This window comes from Brassica napus, chromosome C8 (assembly GCF_020379485.1).
Source record: "Brassica napus cultivar Da-Ae chromosome C8, Da-Ae, whole genome shotgun sequence".
NCBI classification, from domain to species: Eukaryota; Viridiplantae; Streptophyta; class Magnoliopsida; order Brassicales; family Brassicaceae; genus Brassica; species Brassica napus.
In genome coordinates, this window is record NC_063451.1 from 39,671,513 (window position 1) to 39,688,800 (window position 17,288).

At 34.6% G+C, this 17,288-nt stretch overlaps 4 protein-coding genes across 5 annotated transcripts; 3 read left to right on the plus strand and 1 right to left on the minus strand.

Moving 5' to 3' along the window:
- Positions 1-2,239: 2,239 nt before the first annotated feature.
- Positions 2,240-3,645, plus strand: LOC106368287 (ribosomal L1 domain-containing protein 1). Its single transcript, XM_013808207.3, has one exon. The coding sequence runs from the start codon at positions 2,308-2,310 to the stop codon at positions 3,451-3,453; it is 1,146 nt and encodes a 381-aa protein (XP_013663661.1). The 5' UTR covers positions 2,240-2,307; the 3' UTR covers positions 3,454-3,645.
- A 481-nt stretch (positions 3,646-4,126) lies between these two features.
- LOC106368288 (plant cysteine oxidase 5) lies at positions 4,127-6,639 on the minus strand. 2 transcript variants are annotated; one of them, XM_013808208.3, is made up of 6 exons: positions 6,402-6,639; positions 5,792-5,979; positions 5,530-5,675; positions 5,074-5,227; positions 4,772-4,975; positions 4,127-4,544 (listed from the first exon to the last, which is right to left on the minus strand). In XM_013808208.3, exons 2-6 carry the CDS (start codon positions 5,892-5,894, stop codon positions 4,423-4,425), a joined length of 729 nt encoding a protein of 242 aa, XP_013663662.1. In that variant the 5' UTR covers positions 5,895-5,979; positions 6,402-6,639; the 3' UTR covers positions 4,127-4,422. The 2 variants fall into 2 exon arrangements, with proteins under 2 accessions (XP_013663662.1, XP_013663663.1); XM_013808209.3 differs by having other exon boundaries at positions 6,275-6,436.
- Positions 6,640-9,512: 2,873 nt separating this feature from the next.
- LOC106365025 (multiprotein-bridging factor 1b-like) lies at positions 9,513-10,800 on the plus strand. Its single transcript, XM_013804489.3, has 4 exons — positions 9,513-9,788; positions 10,035-10,118; positions 10,334-10,416; positions 10,489-10,800. Exons 1-4 carry the CDS (start codon positions 9,644-9,646, stop codon positions 10,606-10,608), a joined length of 432 nt encoding a protein of 143 aa, XP_013659943.1. The 5' UTR covers positions 9,513-9,643; the 3' UTR covers positions 10,609-10,800.
- A 256-nt stretch (positions 10,801-11,056) lies between these two features.
- Positions 11,057-12,933, plus strand: LOC106368289 (probable serine/threonine-protein kinase PBL7). The gene is made up of 5 exons (XM_013808210.3): positions 11,057-11,356; positions 11,552-11,790; positions 11,860-11,995; positions 12,080-12,471; positions 12,547-12,933. The coding sequence occupies exons 1-5, from the start codon at positions 11,203-11,205 to the stop codon at positions 12,814-12,816; spliced, it is 1,191 nt and encodes a 396-aa protein (XP_013663664.1). The 5' UTR covers positions 11,057-11,202; the 3' UTR covers positions 12,817-12,933.
- Positions 12,934-17,288: the final 4,355 nt, after the last annotated feature.

Sequence of the window (17,288 nt, forward strand, 5' to 3'; positions counted from 1 at the left end):
TACACAGAAATTTATAAGCGATACATAAATGTTTTTTTTACGGCAGCGCATAATACTTTTTACTAAAAAAAATTGAGATATTCATTTACTAGTGGACTTTATTAATTGACCTACTAAAATAAGGATATTTGTTTATATTTTGGATTAAAAAAAAAATTGCAAACTACTACTTTTTCTGTTTCACTTTATTTGTCGTTTTAAGTTTATGCACACAAATTAGGAAAACATTTAATTTTTCATATTTCCAAAATAAAAAACATCATTACCAATATACATAACCATATTTTAACCAATAAAAATAAAATGGAGAATATTGTTATTAAATTTTGTATTGAAAATATAAAACGATACTTAAAATGAAATAAAATTTTAACTATAAAACGACAAATAATACGAGAATAGCCTACAAACTACGTACAAGTATACAACATCTCTTCACCCCATTTAGATAACATTAAACCATAGAATATATTGGACATATACTCTAAAATGATTAGCGTTGATGATATATTTATTAATATAATTTTTTTAAGAAAACCATAAACCAATAAGCATTCTTCAAATTCAAATCAAATCTTTTTTTTTGTCGGTAGATTAATATTAGATCAAACAACGTTTTACACAAAGCCAGCAAGGACATCACCCTTCCGGAGCTAAGAACCAACGAGATAACATGTATCCGGAGACAAAAGTTATTCATAACACTAAACTCATAAAGCTAACAATGACTAAAAAGTAATAAGATATCCCAAGGCAGGCTAGGAAAACAAAAACTTTAGGAGGGGAGAAGCACATTGATACAGGAAGCAAGATTGATCGAGAAAGCGACGTAGGCCTAATTATTGGGGTTGAAAGCCAATCTCGTAACACCGTTCCACCATGGAACCACGTACAACAACCAGACTTGCCACTGTTTCTTCAAAAAGAAACCAAGAGATGACACAACTTCAACCCGAGCAGCCAACGAAAAGGAACGTTTGGCGATTGACTACTCAAAAACCAGCCGCAATTGAGCATATGCTCCTTAGCCCCTCCCTAAGCAATCTGGAAAACCCGTAAGTTGCAGACTAAGGGACTACACAACTTCTCAACATCGATGCTTCACCCACTAAAAACAAAATTCAACCACAGAGGAAATACGACGGGAGCTTACCAGCGACGACCAGAGCCTAAACCGCAGACCTGAACCATGTCGCTTCAAACCAAGTCGCAAGACCAAACCGAATCCATGAAGCCATAGATATCTTAATCTCCTTTATAATCTAAAACAATAACCATGAAAAACCAGAGATCTGTCTTGAAACCTTAAAAAAGAGGTTGGTTTGAGCAGAAGAATCAAAACACCAACCAGACTGAAAGCTTTCACACAGATCTCAACCGAACCCGGACATCTTGACCTGAATCCATTACCTCCCTCGAATCGCTTCCACCGTGCAGCCTCGAACAGAACCAAAATTCGCCGAAACAATACACTTTGACGCAGAGCCAGACTCATGTCGAAAAGCTTTGGACGTCGACCAAGATGAAGACCATATAGCAACTAATACTAAGTACAGAGAACGAACTACACACCAACAGACGAATAGATAAGGAAAGACAAGCTCAAGAGCCATCAATGAATCGTCGGAACCACCTCACCAGATTCGATGGAAGAAGTACTAACCCACATCAGAGCCGGTATAACCTGCACCACGCACCAGAAACAGAGACGAGTCCAGTGAAGCATCCCAAGCAACCATACAGTGACCACGGAAACCATATCTCTGCGCCCAGACCTCTCAATGCCTCGATCGCCCCAGCTCAATACATCCGACCTAAATATAGACAGTAGAGACCCTCTCACAGCTCCGACGAGGCTCGCCGGTAACCGGAGAGGGTAGATCCAGAAGTCTTTCTTGTGCTCTTCTCGACGGCGCTAGGGTTTTGAGAGAGTTTTCCACAAATTCTGAAAATTTTGATTTTAGAGAAGTATTTTCAATTTCAAATCAAATCCAATTATTAAATTTGTCACACACACTATAAAATACACCTAAAAAAATCATCCCATGCCTTTTGAAGGACTCAAATTAAGGCCTAAAAGAAATTATGCTCATTAATTCTCACGGAAGTGTTTAAATCCTAACGTTATCTTGACCAGTCAATTACCACAGCCTCCCTGTCAGGATAAAATAAAGGCCCAAATGAAGTTAGGCCCATTAATTCCCCAGGGAAGCAGGGTCAAGTATTTAAATCCTAAAATCAGATCCCCCTTTGTCTCCTCTTCTTCCTCCTTAAACCCTAATTTCATTCATCCCCAAAACCCTCTCAATGACCACCACCGCCGCAGAGCAATTCGATCCATCAACGCAAACCACGAGAGTGAGCCCCAAGACAGTGGACGACGCAATCAGCTCTCTACTCAAATGGAAAACCGAGAAATCAAAAACAGAGAAGCCTCAGCTCCTCGAGCAAGACGAGTTCGTCTACCTAACCGTCACTTTGAAGAAGATCCCGCAAACAAGCCGCACGAACGCTCACCGAATCCGATTACCTCACCCGCTTATCAACACGGAGGAAGAGTCCCCCGAGCTTTGCCTCATCATCGACGACAGACCTAAAAGCGGCCTCTCCAAAGAAGACGCGGTTAAAAAGATCGAATCGGAGAATATTCCGATTACCAAAGTGCTCAAGCTCTCGAAGCTCAAGACGGACTACAAGGCCTTCGAAGCGAAGAGGAAGCTTTTCGACTCGTACGATATGTTCTTCGCGGATCGGAGAGTGATTCCTATGCTTCCGAGGCTGATCGGGAAGAAGTTCTTTGTTCAGAAGAAGATTCCTTTGCCGGTGGATCTGAAGCATAAGAACTGGAAGCAGCAGATTGAGAAGGGATGCGGCTCCGCTATGTTTTTCGTTAGCACGGGGACGTGTAGTGTTGTGAAAGTTGGGAAGTTGTCGATGGATAGCGACGAGGTTGTTGAGAATGTGATGGCGACGCTAAACGGCGTCGTTGAGGTGTTGCCTAGTCAGTGGAAGTACGTTCGGTCTTTGCATTTGAAGCTGTCGGAGAGCGTTTCGTTGCCGATTTATCAGTGTGTGCCCGATTTGAAGCTGAAGATTGATGATTTTGAGGAGGAGAGTGGTGTTACGGAAGAGGAGAAGAAGAAGAAAGGGAAGAGTGATGGTGTGAAGGGGAAAAAGAAGAAGGGTAGGATTCATGAGGTTAGATGTATGGATAGTAATGTATCTGAGGTGCTTGATGAAGATGAGGTTAGTATTGAGTCTGGTGGTGTTAAGGAGAAGAATAAGAGAAAGAAGGAGGGAAGTGTGGTTGATGATGATGCTGAGAAACCGAAGAAGAAAGTTGCCAAGAGTAAGCTGAAAGAGAAGAGAAATAGTGGGTTAAAGCCGGAGAAGAAGACAATGGTTACAAAAGGTTTGAAACAAAAGAGGAAGAAGACTGTGCTTAGAAGTTAAGGCAATGGAACATCAGAGGATTAGATCTTTAAGGTTTTTGCATCTTTTTCAATTAAGTAATTGTATGTTTTATCGTAATGCTGATGATATTTTAGGTTCTCTTATATCGTCTACTGCTTCTCGTGTTGTTTGGTGGAGGAAACATACTTATGTTACCAGTTTTGATTTTTTCTTATTTAACTTATTTTGTCAGAGCATCTCCTAGGTAAACTCTATATTTTCTTTTAAAATAGAGATTTTGTGAAAATGCTCTAAAGTATGCCTCTATAATAGAGTTTTTCTATTTTAGAAGAAAATATAGAGGAAAGTTACTTTTGTAGAAATATCATATCTCTATATTTTCTCTTATAAATAGAGAAACTCTATTATAGAGTATACATTGGAGCATTTTCACCTCTATAATAGAGTTTTTCTATTTTAGAGGAAAATATAGAGATAGAAAATATAGAAATAGAAATAGGGGTGGGTTGGAGATGGTCTTATAAACAACTAGTGTTTATCTTTGGATTATAGCAATCAATCAAGTGACAATGATTTACCAACATAGTAACAAAATCTTCATCTTTTTATAATCTTCATCTTTTTATATATAAAATTGGTTCTTAGAAGGTTAACCTTTAGCCATAAGATGATCTATAGCTCTATGAGTTTGCTATGATATGACAGACATGAATAACCAAAGGCCAATGATCGACGAAATAATCAATGAAAAATACAATGTTTTTGAGCAATTGTGTTTATGGAAGACAAAAATTTATCATATAAAACTATAGCAGAGTAATCGAAAAGATGTGTGTAATAGTAAAACATTATAATACAGTGAAGTAGGCTGAAGCTCACAAGTATGTAAGAACCTTCTTGATCACAAAGCAGCAAGCCTTCCGACGGTGTACCAATTTTATTCTCCTGATGGTAAGCTCCTTCCTCTTTTCTGCTCTTGTCTAGTTTGCTTAAGATCTTTTTACAATCTCATTTTCTAATCACAGGGCCTCTGTACGGAACTCTCCATATCACAAAGTTATCTGGGGGTTGATACTCTTCAAGCCATGTCACATTTGAGATCACTTCTCCGTTCATCACTTCAATCTCACCTGGTTTCACAGACCATCATCATCATCAATTCATCATCATCAACAACAACATTACCATAGTAACAAAATGATAAATCCTAAATGAAAAAAAATGTTAAATCTATGGATCTAATGAGTGTGTAACATGATGCTAAACCATGATTCCTCAACAAAGTGCTATGAAAGTAGTAACACTAAGAAATATAGTAGCCTTTTCAAGGTCTTAGTTAAAGATTGTGTTATCTTACTAGGCAAGTCCTGCACTGGGGATTTCCGGAAATAGTTGCAATGCCTTCCATGAGTAGACGAATACGGAGGAGATAAGATATCAAAGATAGCACAATGAGTAATGGCTTTGAAACAATGGATGTTGCCGCCTGTTGTTGGATATAGAGTGGTTGATGGGCAGGGGGCTGTCATATCAGTATCCTTCACCAGCTTTGCAGGTCTTGCTATGAATAAAATGGGAAGAACAGATTACTCAGAGAAAAGGTCACTAAAATTATTATTTACAAAGCAAGGAAGTTAGATGTCCCTCAGCAACTATTACCTTGTAATGGATCGTCTAGCTCTGATGGATCAGGGTCAACCCAATCATATGACTTGACGTGCATTGAACCGTAAACGAGCTTGCTTAGCACTGTCATGCCTGGATGGTTATGTAGTGGTATGACTGACGAAGGTGGCATGCAGAAAATTCCAATCTGAGAAGATAAAGATCAAACCATAAGCAGACAAGAAAAGCAAGAAACCATGCCAAATGGCAGCTGGAAGTAACAAGTTTCTTCAGTGTTTGGCGATTTATAATTCAACAATTCACAAGTAGTTCTGGTTACAAACATGAGAAGCCCATCAATGGCATTTCTATGTAAAACACCATCGGGTTCTATGCATATATGACTTTTCACGAGATTTCATAGGGCCATGAATAATCAATATTTCTCTGACCACACTGATTAAGGCACGCTCAAAAGTATTGCTAGCAGTCTGAAAGGAGTATACTCACCGAGAAGCTGTCACACTCGTGTAAATGAAGGTATTTAATCGCTGGCAGAGAATTATGGTTTCCATTACGCTCGTTCCCAGGACCGGACCAGTTACGCACTAACTGAGCTTCCTGTTCGAGACCAACATCAGACGGCTTGATTTTCTCTGAAATAAAAAGAACTACAAGTATCACTTACGGATGCAAGTACTAGACCGGACATAAGAGAGTGCAATTCAGACATGACGAGCAAGAAAAGAAACTTAAAAAGAGGTAGTCCTACCCAACACGTTGCGAACCTTTTCTAAGGCCTCCTCGGACACAGGTCCATTAGGTGACAGAGACGCATTGCAAGTATTGAAAAGCCTCTGAATAAAATACGGCATGATACACAACAAAAAAACAAGGTTGGAGTCTTGATGCCCTGAGAAACAGAGATCACCTTCTTCGATGATTCTCCAAGTCACTTCCCTGAAATAAGAGAAAAATGTACACATCTGAAAACAGAAATAACAAAATATCTAAAGCTCAGCAGAGTCTCTTGCAAATTTTTAAAAAAAAATGTTTAAACTGATGAATATTTTCATTACACATCGAAATGAACAGAGTTAAGGTCAAGTTTCAGTTATGTTTGCTTGCACTGAATCTTAAATCGAAACGAATTGAATTGAAAACGGTGCCCAATCTTAATTTTATCGACAATATTACAATCACAAACAGAACACAAAAGAACAAAAACCTTTGTTAGAAAGAAAACATAACTCACGTTCTTCAAGTAGTTTTCAGCAATAGAGGAACAACATCTAAAGTTAGAAACAGGAAGGGAAGATATAAAGAAGACAGGTGTTGTTTCAGTTTCAATGATTAAAGAGAAAAAAAGAGAAAGAGAGAACCTTTTGAGCAGAAGAGTGAGAGAAAAATCTGAAGAACGGCGACGAAGAAGGGATCGGAGGAACACACGATATGGAAAAATCCGGTTTGGACCGGAGGAGGAGGAGGAATCAGAATTTGATTTCTTTTTATTCTGCTCTGTAGGTCACTAAAAACGCCAATATTCACGTTCTTTGCCCCTTTGTTTCGAAATGGTCAACTCCAACCCCTGCTTTTTTTTTTAGTTTAGAATCAATTCAACCAGTTTGTTCAGTTTTATTTTCATTTCATATCTTTGGATTTTTGTATTGTTTTTTTTTTTATTTATTTCAACTTCTAGATGTTTATATAGGTGCTTTTCACAGCTTTCATTTGTTGGAATATTGAGGAAAGAAGAGATTTTTATTCTATAATGCATTAAGTTTTCAGTATTTGATTTGATTTTTTTTAAATGGCAAGAATATACATAAGTTTTGCCTTTTCTCTTATGATTATCAAAACACAATCCACATATTTAATGCTATAAAATCTGAACATGTTTCTTTAAAAATTAATTACTTGAAAATAAGAGATTCTAAATCAATATATTAATTTATAAAATACATTGATATATAAACCATTAATAATTTACTTATTTTATTTTATACATATTTATGTTTGATAATTTTTTTTGTACTATAATGAACTATTTTATGAAAATTTATGTCTAGTGATTTTACTTACATTATATTCAAACATTTATTATTATTATTATTATTACAAGTTACACAATTAAATTTCATTTATGAAATTCAGATATGAACCTTTTTAGTATTAAGAAACATTATTAATTTGTATTTCATCGTTTTGTAAACGATTCCATAAATCTATTTGTATTTCGATATAAAATAAGATCATATTAGACGTTAAAAAAAAGAAACATTATTAAACTCGTATTTTAACTATTGATGAAGGGGTTTTCAGAAATGAGAAATTAGGTCATATGTTCATTATATATGAGAAATTAAGTTTCTACACATAATAAATGTTTGGCTATAATATTATGCGTATATTATGTATTAATTTTTTTTTACCCTTGGTATCGCACGCACCATAAATTTTCTTCTTCTCTCTGTTTATAATTTCATTTCTTCCATCTCCGATCATTTCACTTTGTCCCGCCGCAATCACTTCTAGTTTTACCATTACCACCATCGTTGTCACCGATTGTTTCATTTTTCGCCACTATCACTGCTTCCACCATAGTCTCCACTGTTTTCTCTTCCACCATCGGAAAATGCCGTTTATTTTATTCTTCACCACCATCATCGTTTCTGCCATTGGCGCCGTCTCCACCGTTTTTGTCTTCCATTACCGTCACCAGTGGTGATCCCTTAAGTGTTTCCCACTGTCTCCTTTTCTCTTCCATCTTATGAAGTGGTTTCTTCCTCTCATCAACTCTGGCAACTGAACCAGTTTTTCTTCTTTGATAATCATTTCTCCTCTTCCGTCTTGTTATTCTTCTTCTTCTGTAATGTAAAATTGTTTAATGCTATTCTATTTAGTAAACATAGAATAAAAATATGGCTTTACAGTAAGAGATACATATTATATTTTGTTTATGTATCATTTTATGAATTAGTTAATTTTATTTATTGATTAAGACTAAGCAATTACAAGTAACTACATACCAAATTGTACTATATTACTGAAAATTGACAATGGCTAAGAAGGTGTTAAACACTGTGAACCAGTAAAACAAAGACTATATCATTTAAATATACAATGTGGTATAGTATATGATATAATTAAGTTTCGTAATTAGAAAAGATAGATAACTCCGACGACTGTGACACCAACTCCTCCGCAAATCGTATATTCTCATACACCTTATAATTTACATCGCTTATAACAACTATAATACTATAACGTTTGTAATATAATATAGCTTACAAATGCATTTTGCAACAATTTATTTATTTCCAGGTCTCCTAAAGTATCTTTCTTTATTTGTTTCTATATTGGATCCGCTTTCCTTTCTTACAAAAACTACGGTACACCACTTGGAACTTATGTAACAAGGAGAGCATAAACATATTATAACTAGAAGTCATTTGTTTGTTTGATAATGTAACAATACTACATTGAATATATTATAGTCTACTGCCTTCCTTTTCTTTTCGGCTCGCATTTCTTTTCCACGTGCACGTGTTTTAAGGAAGAAAATCGCCACTTTCGGATATAACTTGTCACATCGAAAGAATGACATTGTAGAATAAATATTTATTTTTGTGCCTCTTATGAATATTCAGCAAATTTCCCTATCAGAAATTTTATTTGTTGTATACTGAATTATAAATTAAAAGATATTAGACTACCCGTATTAAAAAAAAAGGGCAGAGCAAATGAAAAAAAAGCAGAGTCGTCGTCTTTTCACCTTCTCCAGCCGCGGCATCTCGCCGTTGGTTCCGTGAGAAGGTGGTTGCATGTTTTTTCTAGTTTTATGCTCTTTTTAGTTTTAGATGGTCTCAAATCTGAATAGAAGCTTCATGTCTCCGGATTGAAGTGAAGAGATTCAGATCTGGACGCAACAGACATCGATTTTGTCGGATCTATGGCCTGTGGTGGTTGGCTAATGGTTACCAGCTGTATGGAGAAGAATCGTGTTAAGTAAGGCTTGGGTGGCCTTGCTGTGGTGTGGAGGCGCGTAGAAGGCGCGTGGTGAGTCCTGTCAATGTCCAATGGCGAGTTTAAGTTGGAATTGGAGGAGGTCAGTGGAGTACAAGCGCAGAGGAGGAGGAGGCGCAGTCTACATCAACGGTTATCTATTAGCTAACAGTCCGGTTTGTTTCTTGTATGAATGAGTTTGAGTCTCGTCTAGATGTTTGTAGTCATTTGCTTTTATGGTATGTGTTTTCTAGTTCATGTGTTGTTTTCTATATTTTCATCTTTGGCTCCAGATAGTATTGTTTACTATGCTGGCTACCGGCTCCGGAAGAATCTTTGTCTTTTGCCGGCTTGATGTAACATTTGTTCAAGTTTCAATATTAATCCAACAGATGACAAAAAAAAAAAAAAAAAAAATTAAAAGATACATTGCTAGCCTAGGACCCGTCAATATTTCGACTATTTAACTAATCACCGCCTCAGAAAAGAAGAGAAATCAGAAAAATAAAACGCAAAACGATCACAGCTTGGTCTAAGCAACATTCTATCTTTGTCCATCTCTCTCTCCCACGAAGAAAACATAGAAAGAAAGAAAGGCGGTTGAAGAAGAAGAGAAACCATGGCAGGAGTTGGACCGATGACTCAGGATTGGGAACCCGTTGTGATCCGTAAGAGAGCTCCCAACTCTGCGGCCAAGCGCGACGAGAAGACTGTCAACGCTGCTCGGAGAAGCGGCGCCGATATCAATCCGTCAGAAAATGTTTGTTTTCTTCTTCTTCTTCTTCTTCTTCTTCTCGATCTTTGTGTGTGTGTTTCTTTTAGATCTGACTTTGTAGTTTTAGGTTTGATTGGGCGATTGAATCGAGATGAGTTTTGTTCATTTAAGTTTCAGTTGCCGACACTGACGTAGAGATTTGTGTTAGGGTCCTCGTTTGTTGTGAATTTCAATTGACAAATCTGTTTTGGACATCTAACAAAGGGCTTTGTTTTTGTTTTTGTTGCATATGTAGTCAATGCTGGAACCAACAAAGCGGCTTCGAGCAGCACCTCCTTGAACACAAAGAGGCTCGATGATGATACTGAGACCTTAGCTCGTGAGTATATATAATTCATCTATTCTCTCATTCACAGCGAATTAGTATCGACTTCTATATCTCTCTGTGGTTCAAATAAACTTTAGTTGTATCTTCAAAGCTTTATATACTGTTTTTCTTTCCCGTGTTTAAGAGATTGATTAGTATATTGCTTGTTCGAAGAGTCTTTGTTAACACCTTGTTTATTATGTTGTATGGTTTTGATTAAAAATCAGATGAACGTGTGCCTACTGAGTTGAAGAAAGCCATCATGCAAGCCCGAGGGGAGAAGAAGCTCACCCAGTCCCAACTCGCTCAAGTACTCTTCTTTCTCTCTTGTTTCCCCTTGTAATGTAATTGTATACTAATAATATGGTGTTGGTTGTTGTAGCTGATCAACGAGAAGCCACAAGTGATCCAAGAATACGAGTCTGGTAAAGCAATTCCGAATCAGCAGATCCTTTCTAAGCTGGAGAGGGCACTTGGAGCTAAACTACGCGGAAAGAAGTAATAACAAAACCTCCTTCAAAAGTTTAAAAACTGAACAAGCTAATCACGGTTGTGTCTCCAGTTCATAAACCCTCTATATATATATATGCCTACTGCTTTAATGGTTTAGTAATCTTTTATGGTGTAAGAACGAAACAAAAGCTGTTATTGGAACCATTCGTCATTATAAATTATAAAACCAAAGTTCGGTGTAGATCGTATGGATTCATTCAACTCGTACTTAACCAATCTATTACGAAGTTTTATGTAACCATGTACTAATTCATCTATCATAGATTTCTGGACCGGACAATAACAACTCTTGGGGTCTGAATTGCACAGAAATAAACTATATGGTCAAATTTGTCAACATCCGGTAAATACAAGTATTCTCTCCGCGTCGCGAAACACAAGGCAGTACAGTGAGACAGTGAAGCTGACATTCACACACACACACACACACACAAGCACAAAGAAAAAAACAAATTACACAAAGCCCAAAGCTTTAAAGTTTTTATTTCCCTCTACTGTTATCAATCTCGTCGTCCTCCTCCTCCTCCTTCTAGGGTTTCCACATTTTCTCGTCTTTTCCATTTCTGGAAACCGTGGGGGTGAAATGGAGACAGATGAAGCTTACCAGAGGAAAGAGCGAGATGCACTTGTAGCCATTGTCGTTCTTGCTTGTCTTGCTTTAACTTCTTTGTTCGTCGCCTTCAGCTACTACTGCTATATTCGTAACAAAGTTTCCAAGCGTCACAGAATCAACAAGAGTAAGCACAAACATTTAGACAAGACCTATTTTTCGTTACTTGTCTGTTCTTTTATTCTTAGGCCCTCTGCTTTTGCTGGATATTGAATAATTGTTACTAAATTAAAGATTATTTCGAGATTTTTGGTGACAAATGTTAGGCTTATGGTTTTCCAATTGAGGGTTTGATTTGTAATATTTGTTCTTCTCTGTGTAGAGTTTAACTGCGAGGAGAAAGGAGATTGTCAAAACCAACAAGAAGTTACTGACAACGCCCTGCAGATTTTCACTTTCAAGCAGCTACATTCAGCTACAGGTGGATTCAGCAAGTCGAACGTGGTTGGTCATGGTGGGTTTGGTTTGGTTTATCGTGGTGTGCTTAACGACGGGAGAAAAGTTGCTATCAAGCTTATGGATAATGCAGGGAAGCAAGGGGAAGATGAATTCAAGATGGAGGTTCTTGTTTCTTTGAGACTTTAGTCTTTGTTTTGCTCGTTGATCTTTACATTTACTGTTTGTAAACAGGTTGAGTTACTGAGCCGTCTGCGTTCACCTTACTTGTTGGCACTTCTTGGTTACTGCTCAGACAATAGTCACAAACTGCTTGTGTATGAGTTCATGGCCAATGGTGGTTTGCAGGAACACCTCTATCCTACTAACAGTTAAGTTTCTTCTTCCAGTAATATTGTTTAGAAATCTTGTTGGATTTGATATAGAGCTGTCTGTCTGTTGTTATTGCATATAGGGTCTGGTTCTGTCCCATTGAGATTAGACTGGGAAACTCGGATGAGAATAGCTCTGGAAGCAGCAAAAGGCCTCGAGTATCTCCATGAGCAAGTATCACCACCAGTGATTCACCGAGACTTCAAGAGCAGCAACATTCTCCTCGACAGAAACTTCCACGCCAAAGTCTCAGACTTCGGATTAGCTAAAGTCGGATCAGACAAAGCTGGTGGACACGTTTCCACACGTGTCTTAGGCACACAAGGATACGTTGCTCCTGAGTATGCTTTAACCGGCCACTTGACTACAAAATCAGATGTCTATAGCTACGGCATTGTCCTGTTAGAGTTACTAACGGGGAGGGTTCCAGTAGATATGAAGAGAGATACTGGAGAAGGTGTTCTTGTTTCTTGGGTACGTTTATCAAACTTCTTCAAACATTTGGTTTCTTCTTTTTTTTTACTCTAATCTCTTCTCATTCTTTTCCAGGCGTTGCCTCAACTGGCTGATAGAGACAAAGTGGTGGACATAATGGATTCAACACTAGAGGGGCAGTACTCGACCAAAGAGGTTGTTCAGGTTGCAGCAATAGCAGCAATGTGTGTTCAAGCAGAAGCTGATTACAGACCGTTGATGGCTGATGTGGTGCAGTCGCTGGTCCCATTAGTGAGAAGCCGTAGGTCAGCTGCGAAGCTTAGTGGCTGCTCTAGTAGCTTTAGCTTGGCTCGGTCTCTTGATTCACCCGTTGGTTCTCAATAAACCAGATAAATAACAAATGTGGGACTTTTTAGTTTCTATGTAGTACGGGATTTGTTAAAGCAATGTGTGATGTAACACTTTTGAGTGATCAATAATGAAGCTTACCAGTTATCATCATCTATCATTTTTGAATATAGTGTTATTTGTTTATATATATTACTGAACTAGGTGATTCCCGTGCATATAAATGTTTACAAAGTAAATACATTATATTAATTTATTTACATTATAATAATTTATCAGTATTTTGTTTTTTATTTTTAATTATTCTGTTATTTATATTGTTATCAATATGCATTGTTTATATTAAATAACATTATGTTATTTTAATTAGACGTATAATTTTTGATATATAATATCTCGATTGTTTGGTTATTATTTGGAAATATTAGATAACATTTACTTTTTATATTCAACTACGATATTTTTGTTACACATATCAAAATTTTGAATACTTTTGTTATTTTCATGTAGTTTGATTCTTGTCTTAGATTTGTATATATATTTTAGTAAGATTATGTATAATTTAATATATGTTGTTTCGAGAATCAAATAGTAAAAGTAAATTAAAGTGTTGATCGATTCAAAGTTACAAAAATAAATATAACAATGATATTTAATTGTAATAGTTGGTTAATATATTTATAATATTATTTGAAAATTTCATATTTATTTAGTAATATGTTGAGTCGTTCTATAATTTATATGTACAAAAATATTATTATAAATGATATTATTTTTATTTAATATCTGACTTTATATAAAAAAAATTGGATTGGTCTAGTTACTCATTTTGTGGATATATTGTGTTACATATATTCCGTCAAATTCAAGTATAATTATTTCTAATCTAATTCAACCAAATCATATTTATTATATCCGTTGCATTAGTTTGGTTTTCATCTTAGATGTGTATATATATTTATGAATTGGCTAGTTGTAAATAGCCCCATAACTATATTAATTTTATACGACTTAGTAATTTGGTATATGTTAATTTTCAAAAATAAAATTATAAAAATAAAGTGATGATAGATACAAAATTGCATAAAAACATAACTGATACATTCTAAAAGAGAAGATTAATTATTTACTTTAATGTCAAAATTATTCTTCTAAACTTTCCTTTTTATAATATCACATTATGTATAAAAATATTTTTGTTTTATGTTTTATAAATATTTTCTTTATCATATATGTTATTTGAAAAATATAAAAGGGAACATAAAAAAGATTAAATTAAATTTTATTCATTGAAGATATCTTAGTTTATGTGATTTAAATTATTTTGTAATAATTTGAGAAATAGATTGATTTAAATAAAATGCATAATACTTTTAAAATATATATTATGTTGCTTAAGATTATTTTTTAAAAGGGAATATTATTTTTTACTTCAAAATCAAGATTATTTTGTGAACTTTCCTTATTATTAATTACACTATATATAAAAGATATTTTCGTTTTTAAAATTTATAAAAACAATTATTATATAGGTTATTTGAAAAAAAAAAGAAATCTAAATAAAAAAAAGGGAAAATAACATAAAATAAATATTTAATAATGATAATTAGATATATTTGATTTATTAAGGGTATCATCGTAATCAACTACCGTCAGAGTTACGTGACACATAAGAAACTGACTTCTCAAATAATATTATAGAGATTAGAAATTTATATATACAGTAGAACCTCTAAAAATTAATACTCGATAACTTAAAAATCTCTATAAATTAATAAATTTCGTTGGTACCAACTTGGGCCGGTTCAAATTTGACACAAATCAATAAAATAATAAGATAATAATTTTTTAGAAAATTTTATGTAAATATATGTTTCCATTAAAATTATAGAATAATAATTTCTATATATACATAATATAAGTAAGAGCCTACTATTATATTGTTTGTTTTATATTCACAATAGAATTATCTTTATATTTTCTTAAGACTTAATAAATTTTTGATGAGATTTAGTAATATTATATCTAAAACCACATTTAAATTCAATGCGATATATATTATATACACCAAATAATATAACAAAATTAATATAAATGTGAAATTTCAAAAAATAACAATTAATAAAAAAAATCGTATTTGATAGGGTTATCGAAGTTGTGAATTTTTATTTGCAAAAGAATATAAATGTGAATTTCAAAACAATTAGTAAACAATTAACAATTAATATTAAAATTCACAACTACGATAACCCTAGTATAGATATTAATTGTTATACTTGCAAAAGTATTTGATTTTAGTATTTGCTAGGGTTATCGTAGTTTTTTCTCTGAGTAATTTTTATTCTCTGAGTAATTTTTCGTATTTGCTAGGGTTATCATAGTTGTGAATTGTTATACCCTAGTATTGATTCTAAGATACAAAAAATATTTGATTTTAGTTGTGAATTTTATTAATTGTTATACTACGATAACCCTAGTATAGACAATATTTGCTAGGGTTATCGTAGTTGTGAATTTTGTGTTTTGAGTTGTTTTTCAAGTTTTTTTATTGTTATAGGGTTTGATGATTAATTGTGTGTATGCACTGTTCTCCACTCATGAATGACTAAATTGTGTTAGTAATGTGATTGATATAGTTCGTGGTGTTGCTTGTTGTGTCAATGAGACTTATTGTTTGTTTGTATTTTTAATTTGTTACTTTTACTATTGAGATTACATAAACTATATTAAGATTGTTGAAAATACATTTTGTTTCTCGATATTGTTTCTTCAATTTAGTTGTGTAAGTTGTGTGTATTAAGTAATTTTTTTTATTCTTATTAGGTTGGTTATATGTTTTTTTTTATTTTTAAACTTGTTGCTTTTACTGGACCTTTAAAACAAATACATGAAGACTTGTAAAAATAATTATAAAATGAATGACAATTAGTATTTGAGCCTTAAAACGAATATATATATTTCTCATAAGAAGGACAATAGCATTGGCCTTTTGACATTGAACATGTAAGCTATTTTCATAAGACAACAGGATTGAGCATGTGGAGATATTGTTGCCACTTTTGTATCTGTTGGGATTGTCTCTTGTATCTGCTGGTGTGGCTGTGAGTTTCTCTTTTATTTGATGGGTAATATGTAAACAAAAATCATTGTTGGTTGTATTTATCAGAGTTTGTAACTTACTCTGTTTTTTTGTTTATGTAATTTCACTGATCTTAGTTGTTGTCTTCGTCTTCTTCGTAAGCATCTGTGAAAGTAAGTTTGTAAATTGTTAAATAACTGGTCCTGTAGTTTTTTACTTTTTTAGCTGGCTCAGTGTACTGTCGTTGAGTTTTAGTTGAGTTGATTGGTTTGGTATATTTGTTTTGAAGTTTATTTGTAAGATTAGATAAAAAGAGAGGTAATCATTAATGATTCGTTTTTTTTTTGGATTCTAATTTTTGGCGTTTTGATTGTTTGGGTTATTGTGGTTTCATTTAAGCTGTAAAATAAACATTTGTGTAAAATTAGATTGATAAGTAAGGGAGATAAATAGACGACTACAAATCTTGGGTATGAAATATTTTTGATTATTGATGTTAGCGCAATATAGACAGTAATATAAAAGGAATTATGTGTTGATTGTTTCTTACGGATCAATGAGAAGACGGATAATGACTCGAGTTGTTTCTTTGGTGAGGTCAGAGCCCTGGACAGAACGGATTTGCCCTACCAAATCTGCGTGTTTAAATATCAGTTATGATATCGAAACATAATATAAACCCATATGCAATATAATAATATACCTGGGAGTTCTAGGTTTGTGTTCGCAATCACTTGGAAATTTCGAACAGTCTAATCTTGACCGGAGATTGATCTCAGGAGCACTCATGATGACTTCATCAATAATGGTTAGTGAGATGAAACGAATGAGGAATGGATGATCAGTTATCTTGTACATGTTTGAGCACATAGCAACCTCAAAGCGATCGACTTTCACAATGGAATCTGCTTTCAAAGATGGCATGTAATGATTAGCACGTCCGATGGGAGTAAACCCATGAATCACGGAATCTGCAAATAATATTATTCAAGAAAAAATCAAGAAAACAATTAAAACAATTATGTTAAATAAGTGTGATAGATCGAAGATTAACTTACCTTTTCATCAAGGAAGAGAACCGTGATTCCCACAAACTCCCTGTCTTTCTTGAAGTTCAGGGAATCCCAGAAGCGGAGGAAGCCAGAGGCTATGCTCTGACTACTACGACCAAGACGGAGAGACTTGAAGGTTGAGTGACGGACGCTGGTTTGAGGAACTGGAGAGGCAGAGAAAAACATTTTCTAGAAGATGGTTAAAGCTAAGAGGAATCAATGAGTTTTGTGGAGATACAGATTGGATTTATCAAAGATGAAAATCATATATATAGGGTTTACAGAGGGGCTACAAATCATCAACATTTATGATCAAGCGATTTAAGATGGAGACACGAAGAGTTCACCGGTGAAAAAATAGATTACGAACAGAGACA